The 17846-nt window shown below is 48.0% G+C and overlaps 1 protein-coding gene across 4 annotated transcripts; it reads left to right on the plus strand.

Annotated features, from left to right (window-relative positions):
• The first annotated feature begins 23 nt into the window (after window positions 1-23).
• fnbp1l (formin binding protein 1-like) lies at window positions 24-17846 on the plus strand. 4 transcript variants are annotated; one of them, XR_003886200.1, is made up of 17 exons: window positions 24-183; window positions 7974-8089; window positions 8491-8541; window positions 8650-8797; window positions 8995-9057; window positions 9926-10030; window positions 10159-10287; window positions 10355-10501; window positions 10581-10808; window positions 11643-11795; window positions 12634-12743; window positions 12901-13033; window positions 13100-13191; window positions 13261-13436; window positions 13518-13555; window positions 13699-14025; window positions 15703-17846. XR_003886200.1 is itself a non-coding variant. In XM_011618658.2 (17 exons), exons 1-17 carry the CDS (start codon window positions 160-162, stop codon window positions 15708-15710), a joined length of 1842 nt encoding a protein of 613 aa, XP_011616960.1. In that variant the 5' UTR covers window positions 24-159; the 3' UTR covers window positions 15711-17846. The 4 variants fall into 4 exon arrangements, 3 of the variants coding, with proteins under 3 accessions (XP_011616960.1, XP_011616959.1, XP_003977522.1); XM_011618658.2 differs by having other exon boundaries at window positions 13699-13819; XM_011618657.2 differs by lacking the exon at window positions 15703-17846 and having other exon boundaries at window positions 13699-14956.

The raw sequence follows: 17846 nt of genomic DNA on the forward strand, positions 1-17846 counted from the left end.
TTCTGCGCGGCCCTGCTGGATCAGATCAGCCCGATAGGGAGCAGCAGGAGCGGCAGAAGGAGGAGGAGACAGTTGGGAACCGGAGTCGCAGCGGTGGGTCAGGACGGTCTGAGCGGAGAAAACCGAGTCCACTACGGCAGAAGTCAGGAGGAATCCGCCATGAGTTGGGGAACGGAGCTCTGGGTATGTTTCAGCTCTTTTAGTCGGTTCGTGTCAGCGGGCTGCCCGCCGACAACACGCCGACCTTTGGTGCAGAAGTGACCGGCAGAGAGGCGTTAACCCTCAGCTTTGTGTGTGGAGGCGAGCGGCTAACCGAGGCTAGCGGCGCTAGCCGGCTAAAGCTAACTCACGGTGCACCTTCACGTCGGTGACAGCCGAACAATAGGCAGGTCTGCGGGGCGGCAGGGGGGGGACAGCCGGGGCGGTGGCTGCCGTCTCACGCACGGTGCCCCGCAGATTACACTCATTCTAGGCCGCCGAACCGACATTTCTCCCTGGTTGGTAACTTAAGAAGTAGTTTGATGATAGATTGTCGTGTGTCACACCCTGTTCGGGGCGAAGGGTTGGCGGGGGTATCGGGTGGTGGATCGGTGTGGTTCTGGGGGCCACCCGCCGGCCGGAACAATTACCCCGCAGACGTCTTAGCCCAGTCCCCGTCCTCATTAACGAGCCGGTCCACACGTGGTTTTCCAGCCTTTTGTTTTAAGTTGCGTGCGTTCAGAAGACGCGCACGCGTCGGTGTGACCGTAATCCTCCACCTGAAAACGACTCTTCTGTTAATATCTGTTAAAATGGGCCCAAACTGCAACATTTGCACATCTTGTGGCTAAACTCTGGATGCGGCTTCTCTCCATTTCTGGCTAATTAGGCGTCTAATTTCAGCCACATCCCGAATTATTCAGTAAAAATGTCTGGGTATTGTTTATTAAAAATGAAAACCTTGTGGTGGGTAATGGCTTGTAACTGGAGAGGTAACCCCGTGTGTGTGTGTGTGTGTGTGTGTGTGTGTGTGTGTGTGTGTGTGTGTGTGAGACATGATACTCCTCCTGTTGTAATCTCCACTTTAATATACCGTCAGCCAGTTTTTCGCTTGCTCAGCCCACAAATGTAACTTCACTGTTGCTGTGAAGGAGCAAATAAAGCTTAGATTGTAGAATCCTCACAGCGTTCAGTGTTTTTACTGTTTCTCTGAGAGTGGATGGTCACGTTTAAAAGGTCCAGATCAACTCAGGAGAAACAGGATTTTGATTTGCATTAAACAGCCGTCATAATCCTCTGATCAGATTAATATATTGGCTGTCTGATGTCAGATTACTCTGCATGTGGGATGCAAAGCAGCTGATCGGATGTTGTTTTTCATAGATGAATGACGACGATGTGCTTTTTAATGCCGTTTATGTGGATTAGGACTGAGGGGAATAATAGAGCTTCTTCCATTGAGTTATTGTTTGTTAAATATTGTGAGTTCTCTTCTCCTACGGACTCAGATGCTTCATATTTGCACAATCTACTGTCAATTTATTCTAAATTAGATGACTGGCAATCATTTCCGGGGTCATGCGTAAACAAGAATGTCCAAATCAACGTAAATAATTAGAATTTAAATTTGCATCCTACACATTTGATATGTGCGTCCATGTTTGTGCAACAGGCTCATGTTCAACACTCGTCTAATACAGAAACAACCTCATTTTATGAATGAGAAGTTGATTATTTTTGTCTATTTAAAATGGTTTTAATGAGAAGTTTATGTTACATTTTTATTTAAATAACATTGGCTTTGAAAAGAGTAAATTAAACCGTGCACATGCAGTTGGTTCTTGCTAGCGTGGCGCCTTTGTCCTGCTCGCCACGCTAAGGCCAGCGAGGAACATCCTATTAGCACGCTGGCTTCCTGCCCGCCTGGAGGAGGAAGTGTTGGTCTGAATCAAAGCTCTGTGTGGCTGAGCGCTGCCCTGCGGCGCCGTGGTCGCCTGCCGGAGGTGAGCGGGGGGCCAGCGGAGCGCCGGGCCGGGCCGGGCCGGGCCGGGCCTGACCGCAGGACCAGAGGCTGGCGGAGGAACCAGGAGGCTCAGAAACCCTCAGCGTTTACTGCCACGCACAGATTTTACATGTTTTTGTAGCGTGAGGTGTCGATCATGTGATAGACGAGGTCAGAAGGCTGCTGGGGGGGGGGGTATTACTGTCCCGGTTGGTGCGCTCAGCCACACCAACCGGGACGCAGGGGGGGTGAGGGCATAAGAGGATCAAGCTGGGCTGGGATGAGGAGAATTTGATGGAGCTTCAGCGATTCATTAAAGGAACCGAATAAGAAAATCCCTGAAGAATATGGGAGGAGTTGGAGGGAGTGAGGGCAGGAGTGGGACGCCACGGAGGACTGGTGTCCTGCTGGCGTCCTGCTGGTGTCCTGCTCGTGTCCTGCTCGTGTCCTGCTGGTGTCCTGCTGGTGTCTTGCTCGTGTCCTGCTGGTGTCCACGCTGGTGTCCTGCTGGTGTCCACGCTGGTGTCCTGCTGGTGTCCACGCTGGTGTCCTGCTGGCGTCCTGCTGGTGTCCTGCTCGTGTCCTGCTCGTGTCCTGCTCGTGTCCTGCTCGTGTCCTGCTCGTGTCCACGCTGGTGTCTTGCTCGTGTCCTGCTGGTGTCCACGCTGGTGTCCTGCTGGTGTCCTGCTGGCGTCCTGCTCGTGTCCTGCTCGTGTCCTGCTCGTGTCCTGCTGGTGTCCTGCTCGTGTCCTGCTTGTGTCCTGCTGGTGTCCTGCTTGTGTCCTGCTTGTGTCCTGCTCGTGTCCTGCTCGTGTCCTGCTCGTGTCCTGCCGGTCAGTCGTGCTTTGGGATTGAATCCTTTCCCTGTGGGGACCCGACTCCCAGACGGACCCATTTCCTCCCCGGGTCACAGCTGGCTCCAACCCTCCAGCTGTTCGGCCGTCAGACTCTTGAGCTTTCACCTGTCTCACCTGTCGGACGGTCAAACTTATTCCAAATCTTCGTCTACAACTGTGGAAATGCTCCGCAGCCTCGTTCCTGCTCCTGCGGCATCATTCTCCAAATATCTGCTGCGTCCGACCTTTTTTGTGTTAGTCATGTGACTTTTTCCCTCCTCACATCTTCTCTTTGCCAGTCGGAAGATGAACTACTGTGGCGGCACCATAAGTGTTGATTATATTTTCTTTTCCAGGAAGATCCTGAGTCACCCTCTGGGCTCCAGACCCAGAATGGCGACTTGTCTAGGTCGGCGGCTGCAGCCGTGTCTCCTCCAGGGAGTCAGATGTTTATTAGTCACTTATTTTATCAGCCAAAAGGGCGAAAAGAGGCTTTTGGGACACATGGAAAAGAGGAGGATGTGCATTTTCCCTCCATCCTCAGCCGAGTCATGACACGAGCCTCCTCCCTCGAGCTGCCGTTTGGCCCCTGTGTCCTCCTGTGCACGTCTTCGTGCACGGCGACCACGGCTGAGCTCTGTGGAGGGTTTTAGCTCGGCTCGCCCCAGGATTACGCTGGTGTCCTTCACTTGATCTTGAATTGGTGTCGGGACTCTGTGTGTTCTCTTGGAAACCTAAAAACGGGCCTTTTAAATTCGATGACCTCCTCTTGTGTGTGTACAAAACACGGCTAAACCGGCGCACCTCTGCCTGAGGTCGGGCAGCGACGAGGCCGCGATGGTTAAATCACATCACACCTGGTTGCAGGACTTTGGACCCAGAAGGATGGACAGTTGCTGGGTTGGAACCCATCACCTTTGTGCCTTGTGTGCTCGGTCAGATCCTGGAGGAGCAGCCTCCATCTTTCTGTGGCTGGTGTTTGGGAAACACTGGCGTTCAGGGCATAAATCCACTCATCACGTCTGTACAGGCATAATTGGGATAGATTAAAGTAGGACAACCCCCCCTCCTTTTGTTTCCTTTCCTTTTTAAGCTCAGCCTGTTTGCATCCAAGGAAAAGTGTTATTTTTAACTGCAGGAGTTTTCCCAGGCTGCTTGTTTCTCCAGGGAACTTCCAAAGCCCAATAAAACCCCTCATTTACACTTACACATGGTAACTGCGCAGCATGGAGGTTTTCTGGTTACCAGGGCAACCGATTCATAGGGTATATGGGGCAGACGCTGTGGCCCATCTGCAAAATTTTGTGTTCCTGACGGCGTGAGAGTGGTTTTATACCCACAAGAGTCTCAGAGAGGATTCAGATTTCTGCTCTGAACTCATTTAAACCTGCTTCTTCCCTGTCACTTGAGGTTATTGGTCTTTATTTACCCTTTAGGGAAACGCGTGACCACGCTAATTAGAAGCTGTAACCACCAAAACCCAAATAAAATGTGTTGGATTTCACCTCAGCATCGTATAAATAATAAAGACGTATGAACAGACTCACACAGGAGAACATTTGGTCTATTCTCTTTCTGCCAGCTTCCTTTACCTGGGTGTCAGGTTTTACTCACTCTACCTGTTCACACTTCCGGTATTCCCTGATGTGCACGGCACCACAGGAAAAGTGAGGAACCAAGGATCCACACTGCGGGCGCCGTCAGACTGTCACATGTTCAGAGCGTTCACACGTGGCCGCTCCCTGCAGGAAGGAAAAGGTCACTTCTGTCAATCTGCGTGTTCAAGACGCGACTCTGAGTGAAGGCGGGTTATTGAGGGTTAGTTCTGCACGGACGTCCCAGTGAGGTTCTGCTCACATGGGTAGTGACGACGTGTGATACGTGATCAATATGGCTGCAGTGATGGATGATGGAGAAGCTGCTGGGTGGAATAAACCCGATGTGACGAGTTTATTGTGTAGGAATCGCTGTCGGGGACCAAAGCTGTAATAGTTGGCCGTCAACAATGCTAACTCGCCCAGACAGTGTGGAACATGTGTGGAAGTGTGTGCGCGCAGGCTTTCACACAGCTGGGAGCCATGGTCGGAACATCTGGGGCTCTGTGAGGAGCTGCAGTCTCCTTATTCTCATTCATTACTGAGTGGGGTGTGAAACATCGTTGCGTAGGGTTTGTGTTGTGTTGTCAGTGTGTGTTGTGTTGTCAGTGTGTGCGCTTGTGTGTTTCCTCACGTCAGTATGAAGATATTCAGTTTTAGACCTGACGTTTGGGTCTAAAACCGATCCGGCACAGCGTGACCCTTGACCTATTGAACATTAAGAGAATTCCAGGACGCCACGAGGAGGGGGCGTAAAAACGGCCGTGGCGGTCGTGTGCTGGTCAGATGGGCGAGTGTTAAACAGGTCATGTCCTGCTCCTGGTCTGGTATTAATATCTCAGGGTCGGAATGCTCCGATCATCTGTTCCCGTCAGCTACTTGTCTAACCAGTCCACCCGGATATCTCACTTCCACCTTCTTTTTTCCTTTTGAGAGTGTGTGTGTGCGCATGCGTGTGTGTCTGGTCACTGAAGCCTCCAGGTGTGTCAGCAGAACAAGGTGTTGGATGAACGCAGGTCCTGGGAGGTCTGGACCATGGTCACGGTGGCCCAGGAGCTCCCTCTGATGGTCCTGTAATAGCATTAATCTACTATTGTGGTAAACGAGGTCAGATGGTGAAGGAAGTGTCGTCTGCGTTGATGAGGACAAACATTCCCCCTTCATTCCTTAGTTAAAGCTAAACGCTGACTAGGCACCGACCAGCCTTCCACTGGTTCACGCGCTGGTTTATGGGGCTCATGGAAAATCCAAAAGCTCGTGTTTTACTCACGGAATGTTGGGAAATGGATCACATGACCCAGATTTTTGGTCATTTAGCGTGTTTGTTTACACGATTCAGGAAATCTGATCGTTGTCGGATATCTGCTGTGACCAGTTTATTCCAGTGTTCACTGCTGTTATCGGATTAACTTCACTGCATTTGTGTCTGTTAGTGTGAGTTATTACTCCCAGTTATCAGATTTTATGTTTATATAAACCGGTGTGTGTGTTGGCGTGAGTGTGTGCTTGTGTGTGGGTGTGAATAAAGGTTGTTGTGTATTGTCCTTCATATAAAGGGTCTAACTGGAGTTGTGTGGTGGTTTCTTCACCTCTGATAATGGTTGTGTACATTTCCTGGTGTGTTTAATGTGTCAGAAGTGTTGGGGTCTGTTTGGAACTGGCGTTTTTAATCTGAAATAATAGTAGAAAACTCTTCCCAAAGCTAAATGTTTATTGTCCGAACAAATCCAAGATGAGACGGAGTTAAAAATGTGTGATTTCTTTATTTTCTTTCTTTCCCGAGCTGGCAGGAGAGAGCTGGAATCAGGCTGAAAGCCTCCGGTGGAGTTTCAGCTCTTTCTCACAGTTCATGTGCTCAGCTGTCGGTGAACTCTGAGACTGACGTAATCCAGACTGAAAGAGACGCTGCGCCTGGAACAGGCAGAAACAGCCACTCGGGACCAACTTGCTAACAAAAGGAGCACGCCCTGCTGGACCCTGTCGGACACACGTACCCAAATGTGATATAAGATTTAATAGTCAGCCTGATGCAACCAAACGGTCACAACCTTCAGTCACCGACTCATAAGCAACCGTCAACTCTGAGGTGCTGATTGTCTCTAATCCAGTCAAATGACCTGTGATTTCAGCCTCTGTGAATCCGTCAGCCACTCGGCGAGTGACCGTACGGCGTGTAGATGTAGCTACAGTTCAGAAGTCTTGGGCCTGTTTTTAGCTGTTCTGACAGAACTAAACCTCGGTGGACGGACCGGTTCGGATGATAGAACGGGAACAGTAACTCGGATAACCACTGGTTACAACCAAGTAATGCGGAACACCGTCTCTGAACATGTGGAACAGAGCAGGAGACCACAGGTGCCCCTCCTGTTGGCTCAGGAGCGAGGCTCCAGTTCACCACAACATGAACCTGCTATCAGGGGTTCAGGCTGGTGCTGGTAATGGAATGGTGGGGGCATATTTTCTACATTCACTCATTTGTTCTAGTACATGTTACATGGTGCATTTCACCGGCAAAGTGAGGACACATCCTGGTCCTCCCAGTTTTAAAGGGCTGTGTGGGACTTGGTTTTAAAGGTCAGGTTAGACTGGGCTTTAGCCTGCGGCTTGGGTCGTGGTCAGGTATTTAGATGTGATGTTGTGGTAAGTGGCTGAGGCATGCATGATGTCAAGGAAAGTGCTCACAGTGTGTGTGTGTGTGTGTGTGTGTGTGTGTGTGTGTGTGTGTGTGTGTGTGTGTGTGTGTGTGTGTGTGTGTGTGTGTGTGTGTGTGTGTGTGTGTGTGTGTGTGTGTGTGGTTGGCTGTGGAATGCTTCAGTAATGAGTCTTTTGTCGTCGCCGGATTTTTCATGTTAATTAACCCGTCTCCCACGATGCAGGCCACTTCTGATTGGCTGAGAAAAGTCTGCTTTGTTGTCTGATTGGTTCCGAGGGTGCTCAGGCTGGGCTTTCACTGGCCTCTCACTCATGTCTGCAAACTAAATGTCTAATTTATTCTCCCACACTGAGAAAAGCCTCCTGTAAACGGGGCAACAACCTTTATAACCACCCAGAACCTGGGCAGGCTACAGAGTTTCTGCATCTTCATCTTCTCTGTTTTGCTCCGTTTCAGGGGAAATTTGATGCAAAGAAACATCGTTTCAAAGTCGGACGACAGTGATTTTGTTATTTCTGGGACACGTTTGGGCTGCTTTTTGCTTTCTGATGCAGCAGAACTGGATCCTAAAGCCCAGCGAGGTGAACGTGCGTCTGTTGGTGCAGGTGCTGCCATTAATTCATCCTCCAGCTCCGTTTTCCTGCCAGCGAACAGATTTGCCGGCCAGAGATGCTGTCATTTCCGCGGGCTGCAGGATGAGCTCATACTCCATTACTTATTCATATACATCATCTCTGCGATGATGCAACCAGCCACAGACAGACGGGCTGAGGAACGGACCCGAGCTCGCACACATCCTCACCACGGTGGTCAGAGCTGCAGCCGGGCGGCGAAACATGGTCCAGTCCAGTCGAGGAGTTAATGTGCATCTCCTCTCCACCTCCCAACCCTCCTGTCTTCATCTTTAGGACCAGTTTGACAGTCTGGACAAACACACTCAGTGGGGGATCGACTTCCTTGAGCGCTATGCAAAGTTTGTCAAGGAGAGGCTGGAAATAGAGCAAAACTACGCAAAGCAGCTCCGGTACACAAACGCACACACACGAACACACACAGCAGTATGAAGACGTGACATCGCCCGTGCTCGTTGTCCTAAAAGACGTCCTGCGTCTCTGTAAATCTGTGTCTCATTAATGCTGTTGAGCTTTAAAATGTCCACCTCAGTCAGCCCGTTAAACCGGGACTCTTATCATCATAACATACAAGCTCCTCCCACCTATTTTATGTCAAAATTGTGTGTCCTTAATTTTGACACACGTTCCTCTGGTCCTTATTAATCATTTCCTCATATTTCCTTCAGTCTGAGGCAACAGAGGATTTGGTATTTAAATCTTAAATGCATACATTCCTGCTTCCTGTCTGTTCCTATCTATCCATGTGACATTAAAAATCCCAGGCAGTATTTTTAAATTTCTGACTTTTCAGGGGTTTGGTGAAGAAATACTGCCCGAAACGCTCGAAGGATGAAGAGCCGCGGTGAGTGAGCGTATTTCTTTGGTAGGAAAAGAAAGAAATCGCTGTTTCCAGGGGCAACGCCTAATTTTTAAACGCATCCAGTACCTGAATCGCACGTCTTTGCTGCAGGTTCACGTCATGTCTGTCCTTCTACTCCATTCTGAATGAGCTCAACGATTACGCCGGTCAGAGGGAGCTGGTGGCCGAGGAGATGGCTCATAAAGTGTACGGAGAGCTGATGAAGTACAGCCAAGACCTCAAAGCCGAGAGGAAACACGTGAGTCCCAAACAGCCTCAACACACACACACCTGCTGATGAATTAAGGAGGTCTCCAGCCGTCCAGGTCATCGTCCTCATGTGTCTATGGATGTTTTATTCCATGTTTTTCCCTGTGTTTGTGTCACTCTTGTCGTGGACATATGTGTGTGTGTGTGTGTGTGTGTGTGTGTGTGTGTGTGTGTGTGTGTGCGCAGCATCTCCAGGAGGGCAGAAAAGCACAGCAGTATTTGGATCAATGCTGGAAACAGATGGACAATGTAAGTGTGGCGAGAGGGAGGAGCAGGGACAGAAGTGGGGGGGGGGGGGTGTTTGGTGTAAATACTCTGTTAGCAACAGCCAGCTGCACTCGTCTTTCAGGAAGATTCCAAGAAATGCTAACGGGGGTAACTCCAGGACAAACCAGCTGCCCCAAACTTCACAAATGTCGTTTAGATTTTCCTCCAAAAGTACAGACGCGTAACTCTTGTGTGCAGATGCACAGTGAGTAGAAGAGCAGGCCGCTTGTGATGAGACACAGGCGGACGCTCTTCATCTTTCCTCGTGGAAATGTTCATGTCCGTGGGGAAGGAGGGTCGAGCCAAGATCTGGAAACACACACACGCAGAGGCCACGATTGACCCCTGAAAAGCTGAATTTTACCTCCAGTCATTTCCTTTGTTCCCTCCTGAGGTCTTTTTTTATTAGATTTGCCCTTTGAAGAGCGGAAATGCTGTTATTTTACGTCTGAGTGAGCTGATTGTGGCCCATCTGACGGAGGGTCGTGTCCCTGTGACTAATCGGGACTATTTAATGACTGGACTGTAAAGTCTCAGCTCTTCTCTGTGATTCCTTCGCTGCTAATGTGACCCAGATGGGCCGGCAGGAAGTGAAATACACTCAGCGCCAGAGGTATTTGGAGCGGGAGACAAACTTTCTAATTTCTCCTCAGTCACATCTGAACATCAGCCCAGTTGAATCACTTTTACAGGCAAAAGCCCGGATATTACTGACATATTCACATCTCTGACATGGGTCGATTTGATGAACAGTTTTTATCTGTTGCTCTAAAATTCCAAATAGGAATCGAGCGTGTGTGAGGGGAAGTACTACCTTTCATCTTTCTGCCTCACTTTGCTTTGATTCCAGAGTAAAAAGAAGTTTGAGAGGGAGTGTAAAGAGGCAGAGAAGTCCCAAATCACCTTCGAACGCCTGGATAATGACATCAATGCCACCAAGTCGGACGTGGAGAGGGTAAGAGGCGCCTGCAGCGACGGTCTTTGATCACTTGTTCTTTGATCTTTGATCACTTGTTCTTTGATCTTTGATTTTGCTCGTTTTCCTGCACAATAATTGAACCTTTTGGACAAAAAAATGTCCAGGCCAAGAACCAGCTGTACGCCAGGACGCACGCGGCCGACGAGAGCAAGAACGAGTACGCCTCTCAGCTGCAGAACTTCAACGCAGAGCAGTGGAAACATTTCAACAACGCCATCCCGCACATCTTCAAGGTAAGGCCGTTGGTCTGAGCTCCTGTAGACGCCATCAGATTCTCCATTGCGTCACTCTGGGCTCCAGAATGTCCAGGCCATGGACGAGCGCCGGACGGTCAAGCTGGGGGAGACGTACCAGAGTTTCGCCGAGGCAGAGCGGAGGGTCATCCCCATCATTTCCAAATGTCTAGACGGGATGATTGTTGCCGCCAAAGCGGTGGATGAGCGGCGGGTAGGTGATAAGCGGAGGCCCGTCGGCACGCGCGTCTCTGGGACGCCGGTCCATCACACCCGTCTTCTGTCTCTCCCAGGATTCGGCCATCGTGGTCGAGTCGTTTAAGTCTGGCTTCGACCCTCCGGGGGACTACCCCTTTGAGGACTTCAGTCAGAATCTGAGCAGGACCGGTTCTGATGGCACCATCAGCAACACACCTAAAGGAGACCGGGAGAAGGACGGCGGCCCGGGTCCACGACCGGACCCCAAACACCCCATGAGCAGAACCAAGAACAAACTGTGGCTGTTTGGCAAAAAACCAAAGGTATGAAAGAAAATTCTTTTATAGGCTCATGTTATAACAAAATCATGCGATATTTATTTAAAATAAGCATAAGAAGGTAGAATATTATCATATAGCTGTAGCAACATACATAAAAGATTAAGACAAGTTGTTGAGGAATCAGCTGCACAAAAGCTGAGTGATAAAATCAACCAGCAGCCATATTTAACCCTTTATGAGGGTTTCACCACCTAAATGTGCTGATATTGGTTTTCCATGATCGTCTCCATCATATTTGTCCTCCTGCTGATGTAAATGAGCAGCTAGCCGGTTTTATTCTCCCCACACACCAGCTGTGGTGTCCTGGCTGTTCTGCCTCCACTAACAGCACCTCTCTAAGCCTCCCGCTCGCCCTGCTCGGACCTTGGCCCCCTCCATAAAATCCATGCTGGATAATCATTAACCTTCACTCCGGCTTTAGGAACCTGTGTGTTGCACCAGGGCGTGTGTGTGTTTGGATTTTACCACATTATTTACAGCCCTGATGCCATTCCACAGTAAAGGACTTCACACCTGTAGGTTAGAACAATAGCAACTTTAATCATTATATCGGTTGTTTGTCCATCTTTGGTTTGAAGCAGCTTTTTGGCTTAATTTTGCCGGCACACAAATAAATTGTTTATTGCATTTAGGGAAAAAAAAGACGAGTCTGTCAGGCGACATAAACATTTTATGCTAGTTGATTTTTGCTTTTATTACAAGTGAGATTGTCTTTAAAGAACCCTGTAGCCTGACCTTCAGTTATAGCTCAAACTCAGCAAAGCAGCAACGTTCCCAGAGTGTCCTGACTTTGTCCTCTGCTCCTGCTCTCATCAGTCCCCTTCCTCTGCTCCTCCTCCACCACCTTCATCATCCTCCAGCAGCTTTCTTTCATCTCGGTTCAGCTCAGAAAAAGTGAGCCATTATCTGTCTGAGATAAAGACTACAGTTCCCAGAATCCCCCAGAATTTGAGAGCTCTGAAGAGAGGGGTGAGCCAGGACCTGTTGTGGTGTGTTGAGTGGATTTTTGGGGTGTGGGGACTTTATTTGGGAATTTGGGAAGCTGTCTGCAAATTATAGAGAATGTTGGATTTTTCTTGGAAGAAAACACTTTTTTTTAACCTTTTTTTTTTCTTTCTTTCTTTAGTTATTAACTTTTTATCTTTATATTTTTGGCTTGTTTGATTTGGTCATTTGAAGTTGAATCTAACAACAGTTGCAGACACCTTCTTCATCCTCTTTACTCTCATGACTGCACGACTATTTGAAGTTTCTCCTTTTTTCCTTCTTTCAGTTTTAAGAAATGTTTTTGCTTCAATCAAATCACGGAGGTGTGTGTGTGTGTGTGTGTGTGTGTGTGTGTGTGTGTGTGTGTGTGTGTGTGTGTGTGTGTGTGTGTGTGTGTGTGTGTGTGTGTGTGTGTGTGTGTGTGTGTGTGTGTGTGTGTGTGTGTGTGTGTGTGTGTGTTGGTTTTGGAGTGCTGTGCTGTTTGGGTGAGACGGTTCAGCCAAAACCACGACTGATTCATGGTGTTTGAGATGAGCTCATGCATTTATATCTGTTTCACCATCTAACTCCGTCTCCTGTTGGTTTTCTTGCGACTCTGTAACCGTCAGTGGTCGGTGAAGACGGTAAGCGTGTGTGTGTGTGTGTGTAGTAACAGAGTGTGTAGCCAAGTCGCCCATTTCCCTCCAGTAACTTCAGTAATCAACAGATTTAGATTTCCGGCCTCCTTCCAGTCCAGATGATGAAACAATGACAGTTTTCGTCTTTGGTCGTCAGCCACCGTTTTATCTAGATTTTAATGCGGTTTCGTGTATTTTTAAAGGCTCCGTCTCTAGAAGATTTCAGCCATTTACCTCCAGAGCAGAGGAGAAAGAGGCTGCAGCAGAGGATTGATGAACTCCACAAAGAGCTCCAGAAAGAGATGGATCAGAGGTCGGTATTCATCTGTAATCAGCCGTCTAGTAGCACTCTGTACTATTGGATGGCTCCCTGATAACGGGAGGGGAGGGGCTTCGGGAGGGGAGGGGCTTCTGAGCCACCTCCATAAAACAACCATCTTCACTTCACCGTCGCTGGTTTTATTTGTTAGAGACGCCCTGAACAAGATGAAGGATGTGTATGAGAAGAACCCTCAGATGGGCGACCCCAGCAGCCTCCAGCCCAAGATATCAGAGACCATCTGCAACATGGAGAAGCTGCGCTCGGAAATCCACAAAAACGAGGTATGAAAAGAGCCGAAGGGCAGGCGAAGGTGGGGGACGCTAACGGTGCGATGCGCTCGTCCACAGACTTGGCTATCGGAGGTGGAAGGAAAGCAGAGTTCCAGAGACAGACGACACAGCGCTGACAACCACCATCGCACTCCTCAGGGCAGAGAGAGGTACCGATGAAGGCTGAGGGCTCTGTTGGGCCGCCGCCAGAACACGCTAACCGTCCTCTTTGGTTCCAGTCCTGAGGGCAGCCACACGGACGACACCGGCCAGGAGCACCACACACCTCATCGCCACGCCAAACCTCCACAGCCAGGAAACCCCAACTCCGACCCGCACGAGTTCGACGACGAGTTCGACGACGACGACCCGCTGCCCGTCATCGGACACTGCAAAGCTCTCTATGGCTTCGACGGTGGGAAGAAACGGACGTTTTTAATGTAAACGCAACCGAGACGCCTCCATGTTGACGTGATCTCCTTTGTTTGCCTCCCAGGTCAGAACGAGGGAACGCTTTCGATGGCGGAAGACGAGGTAACGGGTGACTTATTCTTTGACAGGTTCCTGTTTTAATCAGGCTCCTCACAGACGCTTTTTTATTAAAAAAGATAATTAATTCTTGTTAAAGTAAGAAGCTAACTGGTTGGGGTTGCTAATGCTAACACTCTCTGCCACAGGTGTTATACATCATAGAGGAGGACAAAGGGGACGGTTGGACCAGAGCGAGGAAGCAAAACGGCGTGGAAGGTTATGTCCCCACGTCGTACGTGGACATCACCCTGGAGAAAAGCAGCAAAGGTGCCGTCACCTACATCTGAAATCACGCTGTCTCCTCACTCGTCTGTCATCCCCTCCACACTTCCATCCCTTCTCTCCATCTCTCTCCAAGAGACGGCGCCTCAACACTTGCACGAACGTCTCACCCGTCCCTCTTCTTTGATTTCCATCTCTGTCCTGTTCGTTCCTCTTCCCTCGCTCTGCTGTCGTATCTGTGAGACTCGCAGGTGAGTGTCTGAGCATGACGACGGAATAAAACACTCGAGCGAGGGCTCGTTTAGCCGGTCGTCATGGCGACACCACTTCATGATCAAAGTTTTTAAGACTGTCTATTGTAATATATGAGAGATTTTATTTTAACATCCCTTTTATCTGATTCTTTTTTTTTTTACCGGAGACATTTGCGCACTGATTTGATGTTCAGTTTTATTGCTGTGTGTTTGTGTGTCGTCTCCACACGGTTTCCTGGGTCTTTTGGACCATCAGCACTGAAGTACAATCATTCTCATAGAAAATCATGTTCTAGCCTGTCAGAGACCATTTTCACACTGTACTAGGAGTTTAATCACAGACTTTAGGCATTTATGGCATTACAAAGCTGTGATTTGGTTTTTTGGTGCTTTGACACAAAGAAGTGCTGGTCACTGTCGGTTTGAATAACACTTCTCTCCTAACCAAATTGGTCTATTCTACTGTAGTCAATTCTTTTAAAGTTAAAATCTGAAAATCTCATTTTATAGAATGTAATTGTAATGTGTTCGCCAGCCACCAGAGGGCGCCAGAGACTCGGGCAATAACAAGCGTGTGACGGAAGGTTTTAGGGCAGATTTTCATAGAAAAGGAAATATTACTTGTAAAATTGGAAATAATCTTAGTACAGTAGGAGAGATCTTTTCCTTAATAAGTAAATGTAGCGTTATATGATTATTAATCCAGAATATCTTAACATTGTGGAAATCTAAAAACAAACTTGGGAAACCCTGAATGTGAGCAATAACGTCATGGTTTTTGTTTTGTTTCTTTTTTTCCCTCAAGAATTACAAATTACTGTGTGGAATATGGTTTCAGTTTATTTAAAGAGACTTCAAGAATATTTTTTCATTGACAAATCCTGTATCCCAACTGTTCTTGCTCTCCGATTAAAACAGTTCAGACACTTTTAGTTTCCCTCAGTATTCTGTTAGTTTGATCCTCTGACAAATCTAATTTTCTAATAACTGTGAACTGCACATGTTCACATATGGCACAGTAACTGATTACATTTTTACATTCGCTGATCTGTGTCTATCTTGTAGGGGCGTTTGCCAGCTATTCTTTATAATCAAAAAAATTGATTTACAGATTGAAAAAGTAGTGGCAAATCATCTATTTGGTTCAAGTGAAACCCTTCAATAGATTATTTTTACAAAAACAAAGCTGAGGCAACAAAGATTGACCAGACATCACAGATAAAAAAAAGTGTGATCATCACTTATGTCTCCTGATGTTGTTCTGATTCAAAGGTCGTTTTTTTTTTTTTTTAAATTCCACGTATTTATGACTAAATCTGAATGATGGTAAATTGCTGCCCTCTTGGTGTAAAGCGCTGCCTTAGTCGGGAAATGCTGCCCTCTAGTGGTGGAATATTGCACTCTAATGGGGAAGTGCTGCCCTCTAGTGGTGGAATATTGCACTCTAATGAGGAAATGCTGCCCTCTAGTGGAAAAGAGTCCACACTGCGTCCTGAGAGTTGACTGCTCTAACACGAACAGACGCATCCTTCTCAGCCAGAATCCTGCTGAATTTGGCAGATTATTGTTGGAAATGACGATGAACGCAAACAGTTAGATTTTTCCTGTAAAATCAATTGTGCTTAAATCTGAGGCTTAAAGCTTAAACTGTCTTTCTCCTCTATGTGACTGCAGGTTCCTGAGGGCCACACAGTGGTCCGGCGATTTGATTGGCTGGTGGAGGGCTCACGCTGAATGCTGATAATTGGTGGTGGGGGTGATGTAGGGAGGGGGAGTGGTAGTTAACCTGGCAAGTTTGCATGTTTGCATGCTCACGCATCCATAATCAGCAAACCATTCTGGGATACCTGACTGAGTCATGAGTAGAACAAAATATCATCAATAAACAGCCAAATAGGGGGTGGGGGGGGTCAGAATAAGGCTGGCTTTGTTTTACATAACGAGCTCAGTTATTGCTGTCAGGTCTGTGTTGGTCTGTGTGGCTAAGAAATGCCTCTTAGCTGCACATGCTAACAGCCATGTTTATAACATAAGTGGGTTAAATCGGTCACATGTGCTGCATCTTGTGCACAACAACCTCAGTGATGTCATGGGCGTCCTGGCTTTACTAACTTACTGACCAGTGTTGACAGGAGAGTTTTAAAATAAACTTGTCCCAGTTGGAGGAAGGTTTGCAGTTCATGATTTGTTAGATTCACGCTGCTGTGACCCACCTCGATTTCAAACTCATCGTGGCTGTTTGTGACATCAAAGGTCATTTCTACTCAGATTTGCTCTAACAAAGTCAGTGCTGCAGCACCGGCTTGAACTCTTCATCTTCATCTTCATCGTGTTGGTGGCGTCTGCCTCGGGCCGTCACGCCTGCCTCCGCATGTCCTAACGTGTGTTTCACCTGAGTGCTCGTGTGTCTGTGACGTCTTGAATGTTGCCACCACGCTTTGGATGTCCGGCATGTTTGTAATTGTGCGTCCAGTTCACACACGTTCAGATCCACGTGTTAGCGTCAGGTAAACACGTGACCCCCTTCTGGTAATCCCCCCATCGGTCAGCAGGTGGCGCTGTTCCCCAGCAAACCCATCGGCTGCAACGACGCCAAACATCGTCGGGAGTTCTGCTTTCCTCTCTGCCTTAAAACTGGTGATTCCATTCACATCTGGATGCGGCTGCGGTTCTACTTGAATACATTTCCCATCAGCCCCTGGGGCAGCCCCGCCTGCATGATTTTTTGCCCACATTTGATCAGTTGTTTTTAAGACTGTGACGTATGCAGGCATCTACCACTGACGTATGCACATTTACAGGACGGGACACTCCAACATGTCGGAATGTGAATGTGCGCACGTGACGCGTGTCTTGTTTTTTTTAAGATTTGTACATGTGAGCATCTTTTTTCATGTTGAATGTGTTTCAAAGCTGATTGTCTGATCACTTCATGGGAGGTTTGAGCTGACGCACTTTCCCCGATGCACCAACGCATCGTGAATCTGAGATGAACGAGTGAATTGATGAATCACAATGAAGGTGTTACCCTTCTGCCCCGATGTTTTTATACTCATTTTATAACTCGAATTATTTCGCATGTTGTTGTTTTTTCTACGTTCTTTCATTTCTGAGTTGAAGAAACGTGCGGGACGCTGTCGGAACTCGCCGCCGCCAGCAGGTGGCGCCACCAACGCTGTCAGGTTTCCTCCGAAGCTGTGAAAGTGATGTTTCCTCGCGGCTGCGGCTCGGTTTGCACCATATTTCTTATTGTGTGTAGATTGAATAGATTAGAGGCGGCAACGTTGCGCCGTGATTTAAGGTTTTGGAATTTTCTTTGTCTTCCAACGCTGATTTAAAAACCCAAAGATGGTCAGAAATTATGATGTAATTACAGTGAATCAGCTTGTCCACTTGATGGTGCCTGTGATCTTTCTTTCGTTGTGTGGTTGCCACGACAACCCCCTGCTGTACACCTTTGGTGTACAGAAGTTGCTTCTTTGTACTGATGAACTGCTGGTTGACTCAGGCTTGTTGGTGCAGTTAAAGAACTTTTTAAAACAAACCAAAAGTAGCGTCGGTGTTCTTTTATTTTTGCTATTTAAAGCCGAACCGTGAGGTCGCTACGACAACGGTCGCCGTGCTGGGATGTTCCAGCTGTTGGAAACAATCAGGTTTGCAGACGTGTGTGTTGACACACTCGAAGCGTCGGTTCCTGAGCCGTCTCCCGTCCTCCCACGCTGACGTGCATCTTTTAATGTTGCCCCCAGAACAAAATGTCCTTTTTTTTTTTCCTCCTTTCAGGATGTTGTTATAAAAATAAACGTGATGCAAACGTT

This window comes from Takifugu rubripes, chromosome 20, assembly GCF_901000725.2.
Source record: "Takifugu rubripes chromosome 20, fTakRub1.2, whole genome shotgun sequence".
NCBI lineage: Eukaryota > Metazoa > Chordata > Actinopteri > Tetraodontiformes > Tetraodontidae > Takifugu > Takifugu rubripes.

Bases quoted from the DNA above. Each gene is read 5' to 3' on its own strand.
- fnbp1l (XM_011618657.2), top strand. From the start codon at position 160: ATGAGTTGGGGAACGGAGCTCTGG. The intron at 8,542-8,649 runs GTGAGTGAGCGT...TCTTTGCTGCAG, and splicing joins TCGAAGGATGAAGAGCCGCG to GTTCACGTCATGTCTGTCCT. The intron at 11,796-12,633 runs GTGAGCCAGGAC...GTATTTTTAAAG, and splicing joins TGAGAGCTCTGAAGAGAGGG to GCTCCGTCTCTAGAAGATTT.